This window comes from Thunnus maccoyii, chromosome 15, assembly GCF_910596095.1.
Source record: "Thunnus maccoyii chromosome 15, fThuMac1.1, whole genome shotgun sequence".
NCBI classification, from domain to species: domain Eukaryota; kingdom Metazoa; phylum Chordata; class Actinopteri; order Scombriformes; family Scombridae; genus Thunnus; species Thunnus maccoyii.
The window spans coordinates 15,714,663-15,737,846 of NC_056547.1; the positions used below are offsets into that span (position 1 = coordinate 15,714,663).

The following is a 23,184-nucleotide window of genomic DNA, read 5'->3' on the forward strand; positions in this document are numbered from 1 at the left end:
TATATTTAAACAAACAAGGTCAAACACTCTTCCAGTGGTTCTTACATATCAATGAGCACTTTGAGTATTATTGTTTTAACTTCTTACCCCTCAATGAAGCTGTGATAGTCCCGTAATAGAGCAAAAGGGCAGAAGTTTGTTGCTAACATCTTCTTTTATTTGACCTGATTGTTCTTCTCTAGGTGGTGCATCTCCTCAGTCAGGTGGAGGCCCAGAAGCTTGAGGTTGTAAGAAAAGAGGAGGAGCTGACTTTGACGGGTCAGAGGTCAAGACGAGACCAAGAGGCACTGCTGGAGGCTCGGTCCCAGCTGGAGAACCTGGAAGCACGAATGTCGGAGGCCCAGGAGCAGCTTGAGACAGAGCTGGAGAGGAGGAAGAGCCTAGAGGAGGAGAAGGAGAGACTAGAGGAGAGGTTGGTCCAATTAGGAGAGCAGAGAGAAAGAGAGAGGGAGGGGAGCGGACCTCTGCAGGCTGATGGCCGCAGTGTGAGTATCAACTACCAGTTATTAACTCCTGACTTTTTATTCATTTTTTACAGTGCCTTTATTTGTCTTTTTCCATGTATTTTGATGACACGTAAAGCAGCTAATCCATATTGTGTTAATCTAAAAACATCAGGCTGAGTGGCACAGTGAGTCCACCAACCGCACTAAAGACTGGGTGTTCCAGCAGAAGAGTTCCAGCTCCAGCGTGTCCCCCCACCTGGAGGTCACTCCAATGGGTAACACCAGCGGACTGCACCACGGTCCTTGGCGCACAGTCGACAAGATCCTCGGCAAACTCCACCTCATTTCCTCAAAGATCCGCAGCATGGCCAGCAAGAATACTGGCAGGTAATTAAAGCTATAATCAATATTTTTATGTTGACAACAGATAACATGACTACTACTATGTGAAAGGGGTCGCTCGTAGTGATGAGCCCACAAAGAATTATCACCTGACTCTGCATTTAACCTAAGCTCTACTTGTTTTTTAGTGTCTTTCAGCTCATTGTTTTGATTTTGCAAACACAATTTTACTGTTTTGGTTCACTCCCACCGCTCTCATCAGCATCTCCTCCAGCAGTTTCAGTGAAAAAGCTCTAAAAATCAACTGTACGCTTCCTGCTCAGCACTAGAGACAAAGTTACCAACTAGCAGGTTGAACGTAATGAAGCATCTAACAGAAGCAGGACTAAAAGGAATTGAATATTGGACAGAAACACAACTCCAAATGAATACTAATGTTACTCCGAATCTGTTGGATGTGTAAATAAGTTTATAATATCAACTTCAAAGGTGATAAAATGTCAGTGTTGTATTCATAGCTTGTTTCTGCAGCCCCCAAGTGGCCTAAAGTTATTGCAGGTTTAACATTATAAAACATTATAAAACATTATAAAAAAGATATTAGAATACAGAATTAACATTTCATATGTGTTTATTTACAGCAACAGAATCCATATATGTATCATATTATGTAGGACTTTTCTAAAAACTGAACTAATTATTAATTTGTTTATGTTCTGCACAGGATGACTGCAGAGGTCGACAGTGAAGAGTTATCATTGGTCCAGTCCAATGTTGATGAGGTCATCACTATGCTGCAGCAATCCCCAGGTCTACCCTCCGTCCCTGAGGTCAGAATTTTATTTATTTATTTTTTTTACAACCTTGTTTTGAATAGTATGACCTCTGGGTTGAATATTTCTGTATTTTGGTGAAATTCTCATTTCACCCACTCCTCACTTTGATGAGCCAAAATCAACTGTTCATGTTTGTTTTTATTCAAATGTTGATCCTCCCGTGTCTTTTCCCTCAGAGCGCGTCCCTGCTGGCAGGAGGCTCCTCCAGCTCCTCCAACTCCCTGACGGAGCGGCTGCTCAGGCAGAATGCCGAGCTGACAGGTTTTGTTAGCCGCCTGACAGAAGAGAAGAACGACCTGAGAAACCACACGCTCCGCTTGGAAGAAGAGCTCCGACGCTACCGACAGGCTGGACTGGGATCAGGCGATAGCGTGAGTGCATGACAGGAAATACTACTGATAGAGACGATTATCTCTACTGATTGTCTCTTTTAAAATTGCTTTGTCATGACATGCAAAACTAAAATTAATCTCACCATGTAGCAGGAATATTGCAGCCATAACAATAAGATATATTAGACACCAGAAACACTATTAGTTTCACATGTTGATAAGCTCAAATATAATCTTGAACTTTAAATTGTTATTATCTCCTGTCATTTCATGCAGCAGCTTCTGACTAAACTCCATTATTTCTTTTCCTCCTGCAGTCCAGCAGCAGGAGAGGAGTCTCAAAAGCGGACTCGACAGGGATGCTGCTCTCTCAGGAGCGAGAAGCTTGGACTCGAGAGAAGGTCCGCTTAGAGAAAGCCTTACATCTGGCCCAGGCCCAGGTGGCCCGACTCAGAGCAGAGATAAGGACCGACACCCTGCAAGAGATAACTGGACCTGAGGCTGACAATGCAGCACTGAAGGTCAGATAATAACAGCTAATAAGTCGCTGCAATTCAACTTGTATCAACTTATAAAACTGTTTTAAATATGGCCACTGAGAAATAGTGAACATTAGCTAAATGCTGCAATTCATTGCTGATGAGCACATTTTAGCCACCAAAGCTAAACAGGAGAATAACTGCTGTTAACAAAAGCTCATCTTTTCACTCCTTCTCTCCTCTCTATCTGCTGCCTCCAGAGGATGTATGGGAAGTACCTGAGGTCAGAAAGTTTCCGAAAAGCACTGATCTACCAGAAGAAGTATCTGCTGTTGCTGCTGGGCGGCTTCCAGGAGTGTGAGGAAGCCACGCTGTCACTCCTCTCCAGGATGGGCAGCCGGCCATCACTCTCCAGCTTGGAGTCCCTCAGCCAGCGTCGGCGGGGGCTGATGCGCTTCCGCTCTGCCGTCCGAGTGTCTATCGCCCTCTCCAGGTAGGCAGCTGGAGCTGTTTTGATGATTTGGTTTGGCTAGTGAATGCCTATATTTCCCTTCTTCTAAAAGATGGACATGCAGCCATTACAAAAGGCTTTACAGCTTTTACTTTAAAACAAAAAACCTACACTGAATTTTCTGTTCATGCAGGATGCGTTTCCTTGTGAAGCGTTGGCACAAGGCAACAGGGATGAGCTCCACAACCTCCTGCAGTGTCAACAAGAATGGAGCAGGACAGACAATAGGTGACCACAACGTATCATGTGTTATAGCCTCTACATGTCATTTAAAACTGACACTCAGTAAAGTGGTTTTTTTTTTCCCCTTTTCATCCTCCTCAGGTACGGAGGTGAGAGACTCGCCTTATCTTCACCCAGGCAGCGTGGACATATACAGAGACCGAGGAAGTGGAGGAGGAGGAGGAGGAGGAGTCTCCAGCGCCAGGGGGCGAAGTGGGCGTGAATCCCCAAGATCGGCCATCTCCTCCACACATCACAGGTTAAACTTACAATGATGCTGCAACTAACAATAACTGTTGTTATCAATTATATTTTTTTCTGATTAGTCTATGTAGTTTAGTCTACTTACATTTACTTACTTTGACCAACATTAAAAAAACAAAAAGAGTATATAATTAATAATCATTTGAACAAGATAAAAGCAGGCATATCCTCATATATGAGAAGAGAATTGATTTAATTGATAAATAACTTCAGTGAGTAATCAGTGATCCTTTCTGTCAATAAATGAATCTGCTAGTAACTAAGCAACTAACTGACAAGTCATTTCTGCACTGATCACTACTGTACAGACAATATATGAGCAGAATGGAACAGAATAGTATAAAGCATGTATTTGCATATTTTATAACATTTTATAACACCTGAAAAGCCTTTTTCCACTTTTCAAATCAGGGCTCAACTGTGTAAAATGAGTGACATATTGTAAAATCAGTATTGAAAGGTTGATAAATCTGTTGTGTCTGTGTTGTGCAGGTTTCACCTAGCAGGAGACCATGGAGCTCTCACCTGTTCCCACCTACAGAGCTACGACCCCGACCGAGCGCTCACCGACTACATCTCTAGACTGGAGGCCCTGCAGAGGAGGCTGGGGAGTGTGACATCAGGTAACACATACAAGCACTTAAAGGACTAATATGTATGATTTAGTGGCATCTAGCGGTGAGGTTGCAGATTGCAACCAACTGAATACCCCTCCCATCACCCTCCCCATCCAAGCGTGTAGGAGAACCGACTGTAGCCGTAAAACTTGGAAAAAATGCGAAAGGCCCTCTCTAGAGCCAGTAGTTGGTTTGTCTGTTCTGGGCTGCTGTAAAAACATGACGGTGCAACTCGGCGGCCTCTGTGGAAGAGGACCAGCTCCCTATGTAGATATAAAGAGCTCATTCTAAGGTAACAAAAACACAACAACTCTTATTTTCAGGTGATTTTCAGGCGTTAACTGTATGAAGTGTGGAAGTTGGATTTTTTTCAGAACTTTCAGAAAAGGTCAGAGTTTGCACGAACGCTATAATAACGTCAAAAATAAACTTCCATATTTTCTGTTTTTTTTTAAGAATTTCAGAAACAGTCACAACTGGAAATACAGCAGCAGAGGGTTGTTTATATGGATATTCATAAGCATGATAAACACAACCACATTTTAAGGCTCCATCTCACACAGACAAACGTCCAAGAGATTCTTTGACAATGTAGAAACGTGTAGACTATGAAAGTAAATTACGTGGAGGACGGAAGTTACAATCTTGCAATGGTTTGCATAAAAATGAAACTAAAATTGAATAATGGTTTGCCTCCTAATCAGTATTCCAGTGTTTCCAGTCACACATTGTTGTTCCTTAATCTCAAAAAAGTGTTTTTCTAAATTTGCTTACCCACTTTCATTTTCTCTGCAGGTGCTTCTTCATATGCTCAATTGCACTTTGGCTTGAGAAGATAGATGCTGACAACTCACTTTGGCTTGAAGAAACTCAGTTGCCTTTTCTCGTGCTGAGCGCTCTGCTGTTTTCTATCATTCTGGTGTGGACTGTATCTTTCCATGTGGACCAAAACACATTTTTTATTAGTGTACGACATATTGTATTCAGGCTTTTTGTCGCCAGCACTTGAAAACAGCTATGTTTGTAATTTAATCTGCCTCTTTGTTGTGGATGATCTATAATCATGTATATTTGTCTAATGCTAATTTAAAACCTTGTGATTAATTTATATGTTTATGTTGTATGGGTGGAACGTTGCGTAGAGAATGTTTGGGTTTATCGTTAAGGAGGCTGCTACTGGATATTCTACACTACACTGTGTTTTGTTTAGGCCAGACAGACTACAGAGGACATTTGTAGAGAACGTATTTTTGTAAAGCGTTAGGCGCTTTGAATTTTCTGGGTATTTTGTCAAAAACTGAAATAAAGAGGACTATGATATTTGAAAGAGTTGTGTATTTCTCATTTCTTGTTTATTCATTGGCAAGAGAGTGTTTTTATTGGGTCTTATGGTAAAATCATTATCATACATTTTTCTGCAAAGGAACGTTAAAATTGTGAGGACAAAACATTTTTGCGCATGGATGTCAAACATTATCAACACAGTTTTATTCTGGATGGAAAGAACTAAAAACAGAAAAAACACAAACAACAAAATATACCAAAATATACTATTGATATGCACCGTTTTATTTGTCATTTAAAGTTTTGCACTTTTACACTGTCAGTTTGATTCTGTACAGCTTGTGCATTAAAACTTGCTGTTCACACAAGAGGTCGTTAGTGCTCATTAACTTAACGAGGTCCAGCAGGAAAAACGCCTCATCAGGTCACCTTTAAAAGCTTCTAATTCAAAGGCACTGCACACCTATATAGTTAACCCACACAGGTGTTATCACTTATTTTGCCTAATTGCACCTCTACTGCAGGCATGTTCAAACTGTTTGACAAACCCCTCACTCTACTCTTTGCTATTTTGCACTTTTTAAGGTGGGACAACTTACACTTTTATCATTTCAGCAGATATGATATCTCAAAATGCTCAGCATAGCTTCACCAACCTTCAACCTGAGTAGATCTGAGTCTAATCAGCCAAAATAACTGAAAACACCTGTGGGAGTGGGGGAGCCTTTAAGTTACAGCAAGAAAAACAAAACTTACACAAAGCGTGGTAGTGCTGTAACTCCTTCAGACCCTTCTGTAGGATCAGTATAGTGTTCTCTAAATGGGATCAGGTCGCAGAATGGCATCCGACTGCCTCGGGGTGTGACGGGCGCTCTTTGAAACGATCCGGGATAGTGTGATAACATCTGATAATTCAGAGGCTCATTGTTTCTGTGCAGTCACAGCTAATCTGTCTTTTTCACAGCAGAAATTTTGCCTTTTCATAGTAGGAAAAAGCACAGGTGTTACTAATAGCATTAACAATGGCTCTGTTCTATTATAGTGTCTCAGTGAGCCATGACAGTGAGTCAGCATGCACAGTACCAGGACCCTCAAACTGAAGCTGCTAAATGGAATTCACTTATCAATAATTTTATTATCTACACCTTTTGATTTTACTACTGTGAGATGTCGAAACGCTTATAGTGGAAAAGGCCTGTCATGGTTGTTATTGTTTTGATGTTATCTATACCATTTCTGCATTGTTTCAATGTAATTTTAGTCGGTGATGGGTTTTTCTGACATCAGTGCAAATTCACTCTGTAGGAAAAGTCCACAGGCTTCTCTCAGGAACTAAGATGTATAAAGTTTTTTTTGTAACTATGCTGAGAAAACTCCTAAACGGTCCCTCAAAAACGGACTTAAGTAAAATTCTTCTCCTGGTTTTACTCATTGCAATTATCCACTGAGGAAAACCTGCTTTGAACGATGGATCCAGAGGCTTAATTCAGTCAACAGACATTCTTTCTCATCATCAAGGCACCCTACTAGTCAAACTGTCCATTTCTATTTTTTAAGAGTTCATTTTGTGTATATGAGCCTCAGTGTTCCAAGTCAGTGTTATACAGCCAGTGTATTTATCTCTGGAAACATAAAATTCATGAATTATGTTGACATTCAGAAAAAGGACTGGACTCCAGACTGTATAAAGGAAGCTGGAGACAAAAAGTAAAAGGTTTGACATTTAGAAACAGCAAAGTGCTTTCATCTAAATTTTCCCTAAATTCCAGTCCCACTCAGGATGTTTGTTTGTTTCCTCGTGTCTTCGCTCCTCGTCCCTCCAGTGTCCTCCGTCAGTCTCTCACTGTTTCCTCCTCTTGTATCTGATGACGGGGTTGTGAGGGGTGTGAATCATTGTGGTGTAGTTGATTGTGGGGAAATATCCATCCACCAGGTCAAAGTCGAACATGCGGAGTAAAGTGGACCAGATGGTTTTGATCTGGACGTAGGCGAAGTTCTCCCCAATGCAGCGATGACGGCCTGAAGATGGAGAGGAGGACCAAAGCGGGAGTTTTAGTTTGGTTTAATACATAGTGAAGCATTTTGTTTCTAGTGTGCTCTGTTTTAAAGCTAGAAGGAAAACAGAAATGTCATTAAATATTGAAAAGATACTACTTTCCTATATTCCTATACACATTGCTAGTGATATATGTCAATAGTTAAACCTGGTTTATCCTATTAATTATTGAGAAATAGTATTAGTGACGGGTTTAATACTTATGGGAGAATGTATAATCATTAATGAAGAAAAACTCAACTTTTTATGTAACTGAAAGTGATTTAAATGCACAGAAAGTGACTCTGAGCCTCATAATCACATAACAACAAAATGAATGTGGGTTGAATCATTTTCCAGTAAACTGATTATGTTGTTTGTTTGTTTTTTATAAAGTAGACAATCTTTACAAAATATTCATTCAACTGATTCTCACCAGCTCCAAATGGCACATAGGCGAACTTCTCCCCTGCTGCAGGGTTGTCATTGAGATAGCGGTCAGGCCTGAACTCCATCCTCTCGTCCCAGGTGTCATGCAGACGGTGGTTAACAGTCGGGGAGACGCAGACCTGGTGGCCCACAGGGATGGTGTAACCTGCTGCAGTCTGAGGGGGAAAAAGGGACAATACACACAAAATTAAAGAATTACAAAGAGCAATTTCTCCGATATGCCTGGACATAATTGAGAGCTTGTGAATGGAAAAAACGGTAAAGACAATGCAGTATGTTTAACTTTTAAACCCAGCCTGTTGGTCTTACCTGAGGAGAGCGAGCCATCCTCATCATGGTCATAATGGGTGGACGGAGCCGCAGGGTTTCCTTTAAACAGCGCTCCAACATGTTGAGATCCTTCAGCTGAGGACAACACCAGGACAATCTTAGCACTAACAAAGTGATTCATCACAGCCCAGAACTAATTCTTATTTCACACCGAGTGCAGAAAATATTTGGAGCATGTCTGTAGTCGGTTTTCATTATTTACACTCTGTATGTCTTTTATATTGTGTCCAATCTCTTTTATCTTTCCATACTGGGTAAATATCAATGATGGCGCTATAAAGTAGGCTTTCACCTTCAACCAGTAAGCCTTTTATGGAGAAGTAAATATTCTGTCAACTGTTTTTACTGTGCATTATTTTGCTGAAATATATTTATGTTTATTGAAAAACGCTTTGTGATTTCTTTTAAATCACTGATGTTAAATTTGGATCTGAAAAATGTTTATATCCAGATGATGTTGTATATTGTGATCATTCGAATAATATGCTGTAACCTACCTGATCGAATTCAAGCGGTGGCAGGTCTTCTCCGCACACAGCCTTCTGCTCGGCGTAGCAGCGCTCCTGCAGATCTTTGTCTCTTGCCAGGAAGAAGCCCATCCAGGCGCTGGTGGTGGAGGACGTGTGCTGACCCGCCAAGAGGAGACCAATTAGCATCCCCGCTATCTCGTTATCATCCAGGGGCCGTCCGTCTCTGGAGAGGAAACAAAGTCATTTTGTGTTTCCTTTTATATGATTCAGCTGCAGTGAGACAATGTTACCCATTCAGACTTTTTGCTGATTCTCTCTTTGATAGAAATTTTAGTAACTACTGAGCCTGTACCAAACATCAACTACTGGGAAGAATGTTTTAAATGGTGGAGTGGTCCTCAGCTCAGTCGCTCCTTACTTGTAGATTAAAATTAAGTACTATTGCTGTCTTTATATGATGTATATTGACTTTTACTCTTCACTTATGAAAACCCTTTGATCAAGAAGGTTTTTATTTCCATTGAAGGTTCACAAGCTGCTTCTAAGGTTTTCTTTTATCTTAAAAAGTTCTAAGAGACATATGAATACTGAGAGAGATGTCTTTAATGATCCATGTGAACATTACAGGAGAAAATGTAATGCAGCAGCATGATCCTAGACTTAAAACCATGTTATCACATTGTGGTGTTCCTGGACAATGTCCCTGAACATTTTCAAGGATTTCTGGAGTCACTGAAGTTGTCTTACTTGTAGGTGGCATCAACGAGGGTCTGCAGGATGTCGTCCACTTTCTCTCCAGATCTCCTGCGCTTCTGAATCACCTTGAAGAAGATGTTCTTGATCTCCGTGTGAGCTCTGTCCCTCTTCCTAACAACAAAAAATATATGTACATATTTTCTTTTTATCCAAAGTAGAGAAGTTTGTACATTTCCATCTGGAGAAACAGTTAGGTGGGAATTTGCTTGTACATCTGATATACTGACAATGAACAACTGAAAAATACTAGCTAAGTTGATGTTGGGTCTATTTTATGTATAAATGTATTTTTCTCTTTTTAAAGGGGCTATTACAGTGAAAAAATAATCTTTTTTCTACAAAGAAACATCAAAACATTTTTTGTTATATAATTTTCTGAAATGTTTTGAAAATTTTAAGTATTACCAACAGTTTTTTTGACATCTTTGGTATTGTAATAGTCCAAATGCTCTAGTTTCTTGTTAGGAATATCTTTCTTTCTAGTTAAATGAAATCTAGTCTCAGCTTCATCCTGTAGCAGATGTCCTATCCTGTGCTTTCTGAGCTCCTCCAGCGGTCCTACCTGAAGCTGGGCAGGGGCAGCCAGCCGGGCAGGAGCCAAGCGGCGTGACTGAATCCTCCGTCCAGGTCAGCGTAGAGCTGGGCCACTCGCTCGTTCAGCATGCTGCGGATCTCCTTCCCATGGAGGCAGCTGCTGGCTGTTAGGATGATCAGCTCAGACAGGGCCTCGAACAGGTCTGAAACAGGCAGAAGTTACTTCGGTTAGAACGAGCAACAATCCAAAGCTTTTACCATAATTACGTACATGAATACATGACATGGGATAACAGTCTTGTAACAGCAAAACTGACACTTTTAAAAACAGACAGTCATCATTTTTTAAGATAATTGCACAACAAATGAGTGATTTCTTGTTACTATTCCAAAATGTGTCTTACTGATAATACACTTTTGTAGGTAATGCAGGTTTGGATTCACTATAAGGCTGCACAACACATCGTAAAACGATCGTAAAAATCGTAAAACAGCAGTCAAAAATACGACTGTAAATACTCCACAAAACTACGACAAGAACAAACTGAAAGAACTCTGATCACAAATGATTTATGTAACGGGTTCATTTTCTAATATTTATGTTTTCATCAATGGATCTGTGAGGGATCTTACTTCTCTCCCCACTGTCTCCCCATCTCTGAAAATACTCTATGGTCTCATCCTCAATGATCTTGACATGTTGCTTGAAATGAGCAATGTTCAGTCCAGTCTTCAGCATCTTCTTTTGTTCCAGGAAGATCTGCAACATATTAAAGAAAATGCATATTGCACCTGGTGAGCATTATCTGCAATATACAGTAGTTTGTTCTTTAGTAATCATTAACTTGGCAGGATCTTTTCCCTTCTGCTGATTCTACACCTATTGTACCGCTGTGGATTTATTGATAAATGTGATTTGACGTTTCTGATGGACTCACAGGGTTCGGCACATCATAAGCTACTCCTTTGCCAAACACTGGAGTGGTCAGTCTGGAGTAGACGTCCTCTGCGTTCAGGTCTTCATTCTTGCTGTTGAAGAGCAATGTGGCTGCTTCACTGCCCAGCAAGTAGGTGAAAGTTTTCCCCACCATGGTAAAACTGAACACGGGGCCGTACTGTGGAGGATAGTAGACATACAGGGTTTTAAAAACACTGGTTCCCAGCCTAAGGGTCAGGACAAGGGGTCACAAAATAAATCTAAGGGGTTGCAAGACATTTACTCTTATCTATTCTTTTCCTATCTCTTCTTATTTTTTTGTTAACAACTGGATAATTGTGCCAGTTCAGGCTTCAAATAAAACAAGATGAAAAAATTACTTTTTGGCTGCCTTGTTCATATTCAATACATGTATATCTATAGCTTATGATCATGGGTCATTTTAAGGTGTCACAAGCCATAAAAGTCAGGAAACCTTTGTTTTAGAAGATCTTCAAAAAACTGCTAAGTGCGTACGTGTGTTGGATTGAGTGTGAGAAAAAACAAGAAAGTGTCCTGTGCTGTGTATGGGTGCAAACTGTAACACAGGGCTGCAACAAACAATTATTTCCATCACAGATTAATCATTTGGTCCATAAAATAGCATAAAATGTTTCCAAAAGCAAAGTTTGACATATTCAAATTGCAGTTAAAACCCAAATACTTAGTTTAAGATCATGGAGGACTTTGAAAACCAGCAATTATTCACATTAGAGAAGCTGTTATGAGTGACTTTTGTGCATTTTGCTCAAAATTGACTTAGAAATAGTTGCTGATTAGTTTGCTGCAATCAAATGATCAGTGATTCCACTAATAGTTTGAGTAGTAGCTACTGTAATACTCACTTTTTCATAAGCATTTTCAAGAAATTCAATGGGGCTTTTTCCAAATGCAATAGCATGACCCAGGAAGGGGATGCTAGAGGGTATGTAAGGTGGATGTTTCTGCAAAAAAAAAGAGGAAACAACAGTGAATGATGAACACAAGCTTACTAAACAGTTCAACCACAATTTTTGGCATTGAATTTTTGATCTTGAGCTAACTTACCAGATCCTTGTCAGAGGCCTGTTTGAGTAGTGTTTTAGAAATATATCCCAGGGTGAGAGTGATGACTGAAGCTGCCAGCAACACGGATGTCAGGTTGTCGTTCACTTTTCCAACAGTGTCTCCAAGCAGTTTGCTGCTCAACTGATACAAATGCATAGACATTTTGACCCCTTCGACTGGATCTGTCCCTCAAAAAGAAACGATTCACAGACCCACCAGAACCTGGAGACCGTAAAACTGAGCTCTTTCGTATAAAGATAACCGCTCACTTCTTCGAAGTAACAACGGCTGAAAGATGTCCAGTCGGTCTGATGCTCATGTCGGGTCCGGTTTGTAATATTTCCCTAACATCTCTACCTGTCAATACTGGTCCTGCCCCCGCCTGACCAACTGAGGCTTTCTATTGGCTATTGGCCGCGTGTCCGTCAAACAACTGCCACTCTGATTGGCTGTCGCTACCTGAACCGATGTCTTGCTATATGATGTCATTGCAGCAAGACAAAAACGGTCTGTCCCATCGATTGATGTTCTGGTAGATACACTATCAAATAATCGTTATATTTTGCCTTAAACGTGTTCCTTTTCCTTAATACACGTTACTGATCGTGATTTAATTAAAAAAAGGAGTTTAACTTATTTTCTGTGTTCCAGATAAGTAGCCGAAATACACCTGAATACCAAGACATTGATTATTTATTAGAGAAACTTAACGTTAGCTACGCAGTTTGTAGTTTACCGTCGTTGTCTTTGTGGCAACTAAATTCAGATGTGGCCGCAAGATATTCCGTAAAATTATTATTGAGATACATATTTGTAAATTTGTAAACTGGAAGAGTAAAACTATCAACCTCATCTCAACAAAGGCACATAGTTCAGTTTAAACATTTACATACATTGTAAGCATAGCAAAGAATATAAAGTTTTATAAAAAAAAAAATCAATGCTAACAACCCTGAAAAACCATGATTTATGGACTGAGTACATTTGCAAAATTTAGATATAAGGTATTTAATAAATAACCAAACACACTGCTCTATATTATATACTTCGCACAAAACATGTGCACAATATGTTTCATGGCATTACAAGGTCATGTACTACATGTACTGTAGTATTTCCAGGTTTGGTGCACAAATATTAGCTGCTACTAATATCATTAAATGATAAAGCACTCAGTCTATTTTTTATTTTAAGCAGTACGTTACATGATTGCAACCTCTGTATCACCTAAAATTAATTTTCTACTATCAAGTAGTTTATCAAAATCTAGAGCTGTCTCTGACTTTAATTTCTGTGTTGCGTCTGGATGGTACAAAGCAAATACTATTCATTTGTAGAGGTTATTATTTTACTTCCCTTGGTTTAAAGTCATTTGCCTCAACAGGTCATGTTATAATTTTCCATCCTTCAGCCAAATTCTGAAAAAAAGTTTCATAATTTGTTTGTTTTTAAGATCATATAGTTTAAAAATTACCAACAAAAAGACCAATACATTCTTATTCATACATTATTCAGTTTATTAAAACAAAACATTAAATAAACATATTTACATGCAATGAAAATATAGGACTCATCAAAAACACACAAAATGTGAAGTTTTGAAATACTTCTGTAAGACTAATATACAAAATTAGGCCTTTTTGGAGAGACCAGCGGCTTTGCCCTCCGTCCAGAGTTACTGCAGTCAGATGAGAGTCAGTAAGAAGAACCTGCGCTGAGATCTTTGGCAGCTGTGTTGTCTTCATCAGTTTTTCAGCCATAGGCATATTTGTCTGATGCACCTTTATCATTTGGGGTTATCTGTCCACTCAGCTTCATTAAAAGCTTCACAATAAGGCCAGCCTGTGAATAAACAATTAACATAAGAGACAATTTTCATACTTCAACTTGAACATATTCATCACAACACATAAACATTTCAAACTTAAATTGTCACTACTGAGAAGATTGTCAAAATATAAACCTTTATAATTGATATAAATTATAATTCTATTTAACTACAATTCCTATTACAATATATTTTGAAAACAATGTTGAACCACTTAAATGGTCACCTTGAGCCGTTACCTGTTTTGTGTGGACAATGAAGTTCATTTTGTTTTCACCACTGTGTATCTGGAAGTACTGGTCAGCGTGTCCAAGCTGCCACATGAATGTGCCATACTCTAAACTGATGAGAAGGACCTGGGAGTGCAAAAGTTTAATTATTATACTGAACATGCTAAACATACTAAAATCAATCTTTAACTTGTTGAAATCATGAACAATAACCATTAACAGAGATATTCCAGCCCACACTACGCTTAAAGGAATAGACTATTAAATATTAGCCTGTAATGTTCATTTTTCCCCGTTTACAAATTATTAAGCACAATTACCCACTTCAACTGTCCGAGCAACTTGTACAGCAAAATAGCAGGTTCGAAAAATTCCCTCATGACCCTCTACATTTTCCTCTAGTTACAAACTTTAACAATATATATTTAATATATATTTGTATAGGTTCAAATCTTTAGAAAAACTTTGCTCATGAAGCTTTACATCACATAGGAAATTTTGGCGTATACTTGAAGCTTGGTGGGATACCTTTGTCTCCATATTCATGAGGTGCAGACCCTTTGTGTTGACCCCGACGTAGACGCGGATGACTTTGTGGTTGCTGGCGCTGGCCTTCGTGTAGACCTGACCCGTGAAGAAGGCTGCGCCATATGTCGGGATGTCCCAGCAGTTCTGCAAGAAGAGTCGCTGCAGGTGGTGCATCTCTTTGCTCACCCCCTCACTGGTGCTCAAGGCCTGTAAGAGAGTGAGGGAGGGAAAAAAGTAACCTCAGGGGGTAGTGTGATTTGATTTAAATGGTGAAAGGAATATTTAGGATGAAAAATTCAAGCTTACTTTGTATTCGTGAAGAATCCTGTTGGTCCAGTGGTAAGCTTTGCTTTTCACCTTAGATATCGGCACAATTGACTTCAAGTTTTCCTCACTATTGGAAAAAACAGAGAAAAACACAAACTTGAACAGTATTCAAGATGTTTCTGCACTTCAAAAACACAGCATTTAACTGGTAACAAGTAATCGATGCAATTTTCTGATATTGCGTAAGACAGAAAAGATATTTCACCATCAAATCTGTTCAGTATGCATTTAATCAGAAATATGATTTATAAACAGTCATTTACTTGAGGAACCCTTGCTTGTGCTTCTTGCTCTCATAGTTGCCGTAGATGATCTGCAGGAGTAGGCTGGCCAGTGTGATCAGCTTGGTGTCAGGAGCAGGAAAGAAGCCCTTCAGGAGGCAGTGACGCGCCTCATCAAACAGGATGAGGATGGCCAGCGGATCCTCCACCTGGGACAAAACAGTAAGTGGTGGAGTGAGGAATCGTTCTCAAATACTTGACATCTAAATAACATATGTACAATAAATCATAAACAAATAGCTTCATGTAGATGTGAGCTACCTTTTTCTCAACATCTAGAGGCAACCGAACATCCCTGCGTAGGAAGAGCTGAGGTGTCTCCCTCTGAGGATCCAGCACCGTCAGGTCCGTCACAATCTCTGTCCAGATCCGCAGGTGCTGCAGGGGCTTGTGGTACGGCTTCAGCTGCAGGTCTGTCACACGTGTACACAAACACATATGCACGTTACCGTTACTGCAACGTAGGTTTGCCATGACAACAGAAAAGGCTACTAATTCAAGAATGTATGATGCAACAACTGATCAAACGTCTTAAGATGTAAAAAAAAGTTTGATCAAAAGCTTCTCCCGTAAAATTAACTAAGCAGGTTGGTATTTTGGATACATTTGGGAGTGTTTGTTTTTTTTAATGTGTGGACTTACGGAGGTTCTCGGAGCAGATCCAGATGGTAAAGTACTGCTGGGTCTCCTGAGAAAGACGCATTCCCTCCATGATCTGCTGTACTGTCGTATTGTTGCCATGTTTCAGCTCCACAGAGCGATACGAGCCATCCATGCGGTAGATTCGCACCTTCTCATACTGCGGAACAAAAAAACATACAGACAAAACCAAGTGAGACATAGCTTAGTCCTTTGATACAAAAAGTCAGATTCTGGTGGACACCTGGGTCTATACTTGAGGAAATAGCACCATCTAGTGAACAGAAGACTTAACTGCAGTGGAGACATGTAAGGGAAACAGAATAAATGTCCTGCCCCTTGCATACTCCTGCATCATGTGTGTATTCATACACATACTTTTCTTCACATAGAATTGAATATACAATATATACAATTCCTTTACATACTATACCAAATAGCCACAAAAAATTAGGACATATGCTGCTCTGTTATTGGTAGTTTGTTCCTTTCCGTCCTCCTTTTTTTGCAACATGTTTGCGATAAAAGTCTGATGTGTGACTCACAGGTTTGCTGTTGGCTTGCTGCAGAAGCTTCACCGTCTCCTCCCATTCATTCTGTTTGTTCTCCTCACACACTTGCAGAGGCGATCTCTTCTGCTGGTCCTCTATGTGCTGTTGGTGGGAAAGTCAATATCAATATTTACCGTTTTATTGTTTACAACTGTAATTACATCATGAGATTTATTATGGTCAATTTATATCAGTTACAATACAAAGCCGTTACATTTAACTTCCCAATATCACACAGTCCAGTGTAATGAATATCAAGTAAACAATTTGACAAGTAATAAACACATTATTGATTTTATTATTCAAAAGGAAATAAATCATTCTTGATGAAAAATAGTGCATGTATAATGTACAAATAAATATTAATTCCTTGTTAATAATGATCCACAGCAACTTAACTTAATCGGGAAAAGACCATAAGAAACAAGCAAAGTGTTGAGACAACAAAGATCACATTTCGTACCCGGTCAATCTCAGGATGCTGCAGCAGGAGCTGCACTATCTCTACGTGGCCTCCTCTGGCTGCAAAGTGCAGAGGGGAGCTGAGCTGGCCGTTGAGCAAGTTTGGATTACAGTTACCTTTCTCCAGCAACAGCTTGGTCGCCTCCACTTTACCGTGCCTAAAAGGGAACCACACAGATGTCAAACTTAACCACGACTCATCATGAACAAGATAAACTGAAGTTGAAGAAAATTAAAAAAACTTATGGATACTTCTGACTTTCTTGGGCAGTTGGATGAACGTCAGACTCACCAGCAGGCGTAGTGAATGGGAGCCCAGTGGTCGCTGTCCAGCTGCTTGACTGAGAAGCCGCTGTCCAGAAGCTTGGAGAGCAGCTCTGTGTCTCCTTCACAGGCACTGCGGTGGAGGGGGAAGTCATCCACCCACTGACGCTCCCTGTGGAGAAAGGAGTTTGTGTTGAGTGTTTATACAGTAAGACGTTTATGAGGTGGAAAGGAACAGATGAAATTCACACTATCCTGCTGACTTTACAGGATGCCCCAAAAGGAGAAGAAATTAGACACACAAATAAGAAGAATATGACAATAGATGACAGTGTGATTCATGTAAGAATAACTCACTTGTCTTCTGTCACACAGTTGGGACTGTGCTGCCACTTCTCCCTCTTCGGGATCTGGATCTTGGAATAGTCCGGCGCTCCAAGCCCAAAGTATGGGTTGATGATAACTTTGTCCACCTACAAACAAAAGGCCAGACAGGCATGCAGAACAAGGAAAAAGGGGCTAAGTTTATATGATTAATTAACAGCATTTTTATTCGAGACTGGAACCATGTAGGAACAGCTTGACTGGCTCTGTCCAAAGGAAACAAAACCCACTTACCAGGTCCTCTAAATAAATCCAAACAAAAATCGAATTAGACTATTTCTTGGCCTGTTTTCACATTGTCTCATCCAACTCTCAACAAGAAAGCGAATGAGTGTTTTTCTCAAAATGTCAAATTATTCCTTCAGATTTTTCAGAAAATATTAGAACTGTCTCTTGGACTTTAGTTGAAATCTTCCAACAGTAAATTTATTCATTTTCTAGTCTTTCAAGTCTCTTCCGGTATTAAAAAAAACCCACCAGAGGTCCTAATCTAGAAACATTTCCCTTTAAATAAACACCACTTTTTAAGTCTCTCACCCGGTTGGTGTACTGCAGATCAGAGCCATAGAGCGGATTAAGGATGCACATGTCCGCCTTTTCCAGGGACATCATCTTGCTCTTGATCTCCAGGGCAGTGTAGCCCATGTGCAGACCTTCATCACTCAGTTTGCCTTCGCTGCTGTAGGCCGGGTTGCTCACGTTAGTCTTCACCCGCTCCATGGGTGCTGGCCGGAACAGAGCAGGGATGGCGTGAGGCACAGTGTGCTGCTCCGCTAACCATCTATGGAGGTAAAAGAGGCAATGTTAAAGCCATGTTTTACTTCCCAGTGCTATTTCCTGGCAAAGGGAAGACCATATATATATATTCTCACTTGTCTAAGGCCAGGAGCATCTTGGAGGTGCTGGGGCAGAAGTGGGTGCTGGTCTCACTGCACACCCGCATGATGTCTTGGAAGCAGTAGAAGCTCGGGCTCCCGGCACTATACACAGGCTTGCTGTTGTCTGTTCAGAATGACTCATTAATTTACTGCTGAGCTACGAAAACTGTGGAATCAGATTTATTGTGTTTTGCTCACCTTTAACACTGACTGGCACAACAAAAAGCGAGGCCTCTCTCCCTTCATTGTCTCCATCCAGGGGGAATTTCTTCATGTGCACCACACGTTTTCCTAAAAGACAAAATTGTGTTTAAACCAGCAGTCCCCAACCTGAGCGTCAGGATAAATCTGAGGGGAACCATGACAATGAAAAGGATTTTTACTGTGAAATACTGGACAATTATAAAAAACTATTAAAATGAAACAAGCAGTCTGAGAAGCAGACTTCAGCCTTTGGTTGCACTGCCTGCATCTCATAAATATACGCAACCAGTAACAAGGGGTTGTGAGTAAACCTTTGCTTTCCCAAAAAATGGTTGCGAACCACTGGTTTTAATTAAAGTCAGCAGTCCCACACTTACCTATGAAGCCTTGGTTATTGGATATTGGTCTGATTGTTTCATCAACATAATCCAAAATGGATTTGGATTTGTCTCCTCCTGCATGGATCTTTGTCGCCAGGAGGACTTTCTTTCTTTTCTTCTCCTTCCCTTCTAAAGGCACTTCACTCAACAGGATCTTCACAGACACCAGAGGAAACATGGAAACTGACAGTCAGATAAGAACTCTGGACTGGTGGGTTGAACATCTGGTAAGATGTCATTGGCTGTTGCAGCTGTCCACATTTTCAATGTACGAACATTTATTGATTGAATATTGCATTATTAATGAGTTTAGGTTATTAACTGTTGTCAGCTGGTCAGGATTTATGATGTTAATTTAAGAAATTCTGTTAATTGTCAGTTTTACGTTAACTGCTTAAGAAAATTTAAATAAGACCAAACTAACTGTTAACGTCTAGCATTTTCCTGTAGTTTTGGACTAAATGTTGAGGAGAGCATGACATCAACTGTCAGACTTGGTGCATTTACCTCATAGGCTTTGGCTCTGTACTCTTTTGAGCTCAGGCTGACTTGACTCTTTGGGCGAATGACAGCCACAAACACATCCTCAAGGCTGTCCTCGTTGCCCATCGTGCTGACTTTTCCTCACTCCCGACAAAACATCCTACACAAGGGCCAAATGCTGTGGAGAGGCATGCCTGAAACACACAATCACAGGGGAAGAAAATGTTATCAGGACTGATGAGCGGAGTAAATTCATTCCAACAACACTGACATCCAGCTTATTTATATCCCGGTTCAATATAGCTGTTCATCTCTAACTCGCTATAGTCTTTATTTGATAACAGAACCGGATTATCTGTTAATACTTTCATACAGGTTGATCTTAATTAGAGCCCAAATGATTAGTTGAATCATAGAGAATCAACAGAAAATTAATAACCAACTATTCTGATAGTCAAATACTAATTTAAGTCATATTTCAAACATAAACTGCTCCTGTTTCTCAGATTTGAGAGCTGCTTTTCTTTGTGTTATAGTGGTAAAGTACTATAACTCTATAAGTATAGTAATATAGTAGTAGTAGATAGTAAACTGAGTATTTTAGGGTTTAGGACTGGTCGTTGGATCAAACAAGCGATTTGAAGATGTCACCTCGGGCACTGGGAAACTGCAACAACACAGCAATTTTTCACTATTTTCAGTAGGGCTGCAACTCATGATTATTTACATTATCAATTAATCTATCAAGTATTTTCTTGATTAACCGATCAGTTGTTTGGTCCATAGAATGTCAGAAAATGGTGAAAAATGTCAATGGCTGCTTCCCACAGCCCAAGATGATGTCCTCAAATGTCTTCTTTTGTCCCAATCACAACCACAACCCAAAGATATTTAGTTTATTATAACAGAGGACTAAAGTAACCAGAAAAAATATTCACATCTGAGAAGCTGGAACCAGAGAATTTGGCTCACAACTTTTAATCAATTGTCAAAGTAGTTGGCAATTAATCGTTGCAGCTCTAATTTTCAGACATTTGATAGAGCAAACAACTACTCAATTAATCGAGACAACAAAAATCTAATTAATCAAAAATAACAAACAATTAGCCTATTAGTTTCAGCCATAATCTCAACTAGGACTGAGTGTTCTTGATGTCTCAGAAAATATTATTTGTGTGGACACGAAAAGCTAAATAATCATCGCTCATTAACCTTGGTTAGAAAAGTCAACTAACTTGATAAATGAACTTAACAACATTTGATGTATATTATGGTTATGGTATATTCTTTATAAATGTAATACATTATATTTATAACTTTTCATGCACAATATATAAAGCTTATTCAACCTGAGACACTTGATACTGAGTGTTAAGATCGTGCCTGTGATGCCTTATGGTTGCTGTTGTAAGACATCAAAATACATTGAAAGCTTTGCCACTTTCATTTTGCATCATGAGTAATGTGTGTAGTTAATGCATTTTGCAGGTGTCTGCAATAACAGGTTTTATCCACTCTAAGGACAAATGTTGACTGCAAGTGTTGTGTACGGCGATCGACAATGTAAAGGAGAAATGAAATAAAATAGAAGCGAATAAAACTTTCATCTGACGGCTGTGGTTAACACATTAATAAGCATCAGTTCAGAAATCAGCTTGAGTTCAGAGGAGGGTCACGCCCCGGAAACCAAACGCTCTGTTGTCTTTAAACAATTATTGTATGTTATATACTGTATTTTACATTACACATTGAATTATTGGTTCTATCCACTGTTGATATATATTCTTCTTCACACCAAACAACTTTTTTTTTTTAACTGAATCAACAGTTGTAGCCGGGATGCTACCGCTTTTTCCGCTAGTTGAGCCGCTGAAACTTACCGAAAGGGACGCGACGTTTTCCTCAAACAGCTTTCCACAAACTCCGTCTTTACCTCGGCCCTCACGGTGTTAAATGTGACAGTCCTCAGCCGGGACACTGATACAGTTGAACTTCCAGAGGAGATATTTGTGTTGAAGTAGTCGCAGGCCCATAATTTGGGGCTGGGCTGCAGAGACAAATAGAGGAGTCACGTTACGTTCACTTACAGCAGCTCCAGTTGGACAACAGAGGACTCTGGCGGTGCGGGGGAGTCAGTGCGGGCTGACGAAGAGAAACGTTATATATTACAGAGTATTTTAGGATGTAATGCCTTGATGCAAGTAGTTTTTTTAGTTTGAGTACTTCTGGACCGGATGTAAAATGCATTCTAGCGGGATATTGGGCCTACGGACCTAATGATGTGGACTATACTTCTAAAACAAGGGGTCATTATAATATGAATACAATAATATGATAAATATAGGAACATTACAAGGATATTGTAAAATTACTGATTAAATTACTGATTTTTGGTGAGAGTGTTTTATTAGTAACATTTTAATTTCTCTGTTTTTCTATAGTATATAGCAGTGGTTCTCAAAGTGGGGTCCGGGAACCCCCAGGGGTCTTTGAGTGGGTTCCAGGGGGTCCCTTGCATAAATGGTAATAATTTATTACCACTATAATTCCATCCATAAGTAACACAATGACAGAATGTATGACTATTTTGGTCATGGGTTTCATACACTTTGTGTAATAAAACATCTAAGAGCCAAAATCTTATCAGATGAGGGACCCTAGGACAAAATCTTGTCAATGGGGGTCTGTGGTCTAATTTGTGTCAGTTTAGGGGTTCTTGATATGAACAAGTTTGAGAACCACTGGTTTAGAGTCACAAAGTGTTCAGTAGCCTATAAAATAAATAAAGCAACACCAGGAAATGAGTAATTATTTGATTATATGCAGAAAAAATATATAACATAACTCTGAAATTGTAAAATAATCCAAAACCCAGCTCTTCTTCTTTTCACAATAGCAGAGTTTTTCACTCTTATTTCTCAACAACATTTTTCACGTTGACTGTTGACCAATTATGGGATTGACTGTCCCTATAGCTATTAGATTATGTTAGTTCAATTCAGTTCAGCGAAATTGGGCTTGCAGCAGAGCACAGATAAACAATGACGATACACACAAACAGTATAACAATAAAATCAATAAAAAGATTAATTTTGGAGAGGACTAGATAAGATGAAGTGCTACAGTAAAGTATAGTATATTACCTTGTGTGCAAACATGTTATATTATGTTTTATATTTTGTCTGTATTCATTCATTGGAATTTTTATTTCATAATGTATTTTAATCTAGACACTAATCTAAACACTTTGGATCTCCACAGCCTGTTTCAGCTCTTCATTGAAGCGGTATGATGTTTACACTTTGTGACATTTTCAAACTCAAGACTCCATATTGTTATAGCTGCACCATACCATCCCATGGGAAAATAATAAATATCTTGTACATCATTTTATTCAAATTTCCCCAAATTCAGCCTGACACATTTGGTATCTTCGGAAACATTTGGATCACTAAAATTAAAAATATTTTAACAATTTTGAAATGATTGGTCCACTAGTGGGTCAGGAAGGTTTTAACATCTTTATACAATTGGTTCTTGTGAAATTGCTCTTCTTTTCCTTTGGGGATTTCTCTTTGTTTTCCAGTTTCTTGTGATATGATGGCAACTAGTTGGTGGTCCTACATTTGGCTTGTTTGGAGATCAGTGAGATTGGCCTGTCTAATCTTTCTTTTTTGTAATTTTCCCCTGGTCAAACTACTCCTAAATGTGACCTATTTTCTTATGTATTGACACCATAAAGACACTATTACTGTATTTCCTGTTGCAAGGCTCCTTTCCACATAGTGCAGATTTACTGTGTTACGCAATGAGA

At 39.5% G+C, this 23,184-nt stretch overlaps 3 protein-coding genes across 10 annotated transcripts in view; 1 reads left to right on the plus strand and 2 right to left on the minus strand.

Annotated features, from left to right (window-relative positions):
* Window positions 1-5,376, plus strand: part of akap9 (A kinase (PRKA) anchor protein 9) — a 70,958-nt gene extending 65,582 nt beyond the window's left edge. For 6 of the 7 annotated variants that reach the window (XM_042434603.1, XM_042434601.1, XM_042434602.1 and 3 more), the window contains 10 exons: window positions 183-483; window positions 614-833; window positions 1,513-1,618; window positions 1,801-1,995; window positions 2,274-2,477; window positions 2,696-2,928; window positions 3,080-3,174; window positions 3,271-3,427; window positions 3,925-4,055; window positions 4,845-5,376. In XM_042434603.1, coding sequence (XP_042290537.1) covers window positions 183-483; window positions 614-833; window positions 1,513-1,618; window positions 1,801-1,995; window positions 2,274-2,477; window positions 2,696-2,928; window positions 3,080-3,174; window positions 3,271-3,427; window positions 3,925-4,055; window positions 4,845-4,888 — 1,686 coding nt within the window. In that variant the 3' untranslated portion in view covers window positions 4,889-5,376. Of the gene's footprint in view, window positions 1-182; window positions 486-613; window positions 834-1,512; window positions 1,619-1,800; window positions 1,996-2,273; window positions 2,478-2,695; window positions 2,929-3,079; window positions 3,175-3,270; window positions 3,428-3,924; window positions 4,056-4,844 lie in introns of all 7 variants that reach the window. The other variant, XM_042434600.1, reaches the window with a different exon arrangement.
* Window positions 292-12,289, minus strand: LOC121912486 (lanosterol 14-alpha demethylase). 2 transcript variants are annotated; one of them, XR_006100072.1, is made up of 11 exons: window positions 11,932-12,289; window positions 11,730-11,828; window positions 10,847-11,023; window positions 10,542-10,668; window positions 9,937-10,111; window positions 9,366-9,485; window positions 8,646-8,841; window positions 8,128-8,223; window positions 7,805-7,973; window positions 6,090-7,352; window positions 292-380 (listed from the first exon to the last, which is right to left on the minus strand). XR_006100072.1 is itself a non-coding variant. In XM_042434608.1 (10 exons), the coding sequence occupies exons 1-10, from the start codon at window positions 12,091-12,093 to the stop codon at window positions 7,174-7,176; spliced, it is 1,500 nt and encodes a 499-aa protein (XP_042290542.1). In that variant the 5' UTR covers window positions 12,094-12,289; the 3' UTR covers window positions 5,603-7,173. The 2 variants fall into 2 exon arrangements, 1 of the variants encoding a protein (XP_042290542.1); XM_042434608.1 differs by lacking the exon at window positions 292-380 and having other exon boundaries at window positions 5,603-7,352.
* A 1,174-nt stretch (window positions 12,290-13,463) lies between these two features.
* krit1 (KRIT1 ankyrin repeat containing) lies at window positions 13,464-21,478 on the minus strand. Its single transcript, XM_042436600.1, has 17 exons — window positions 21,251-21,478; window positions 19,395-19,564; window positions 18,885-19,041; window positions 18,502-18,594; window positions 18,298-18,427; window positions 17,963-18,206; window positions 17,399-17,514; window positions 17,070-17,213; window positions 16,779-16,935; window positions 16,310-16,417; window positions 15,768-15,924; window positions 15,387-15,538; window positions 15,108-15,274; window positions 14,824-14,911; window positions 14,518-14,724; window positions 13,999-14,115; window positions 13,464-13,773 (listed from the first exon to the last, which is right to left on the minus strand). Exons 2-17 carry the CDS (start codon window positions 19,494-19,496, stop codon window positions 13,684-13,686), a joined length of 2,229 nt encoding a protein of 742 aa, XP_042292534.1. The 5' UTR covers window positions 19,497-19,564; window positions 21,251-21,478; the 3' UTR covers window positions 13,464-13,683.
* Window positions 21,479-23,184: the final 1,706 nt, after the last annotated feature.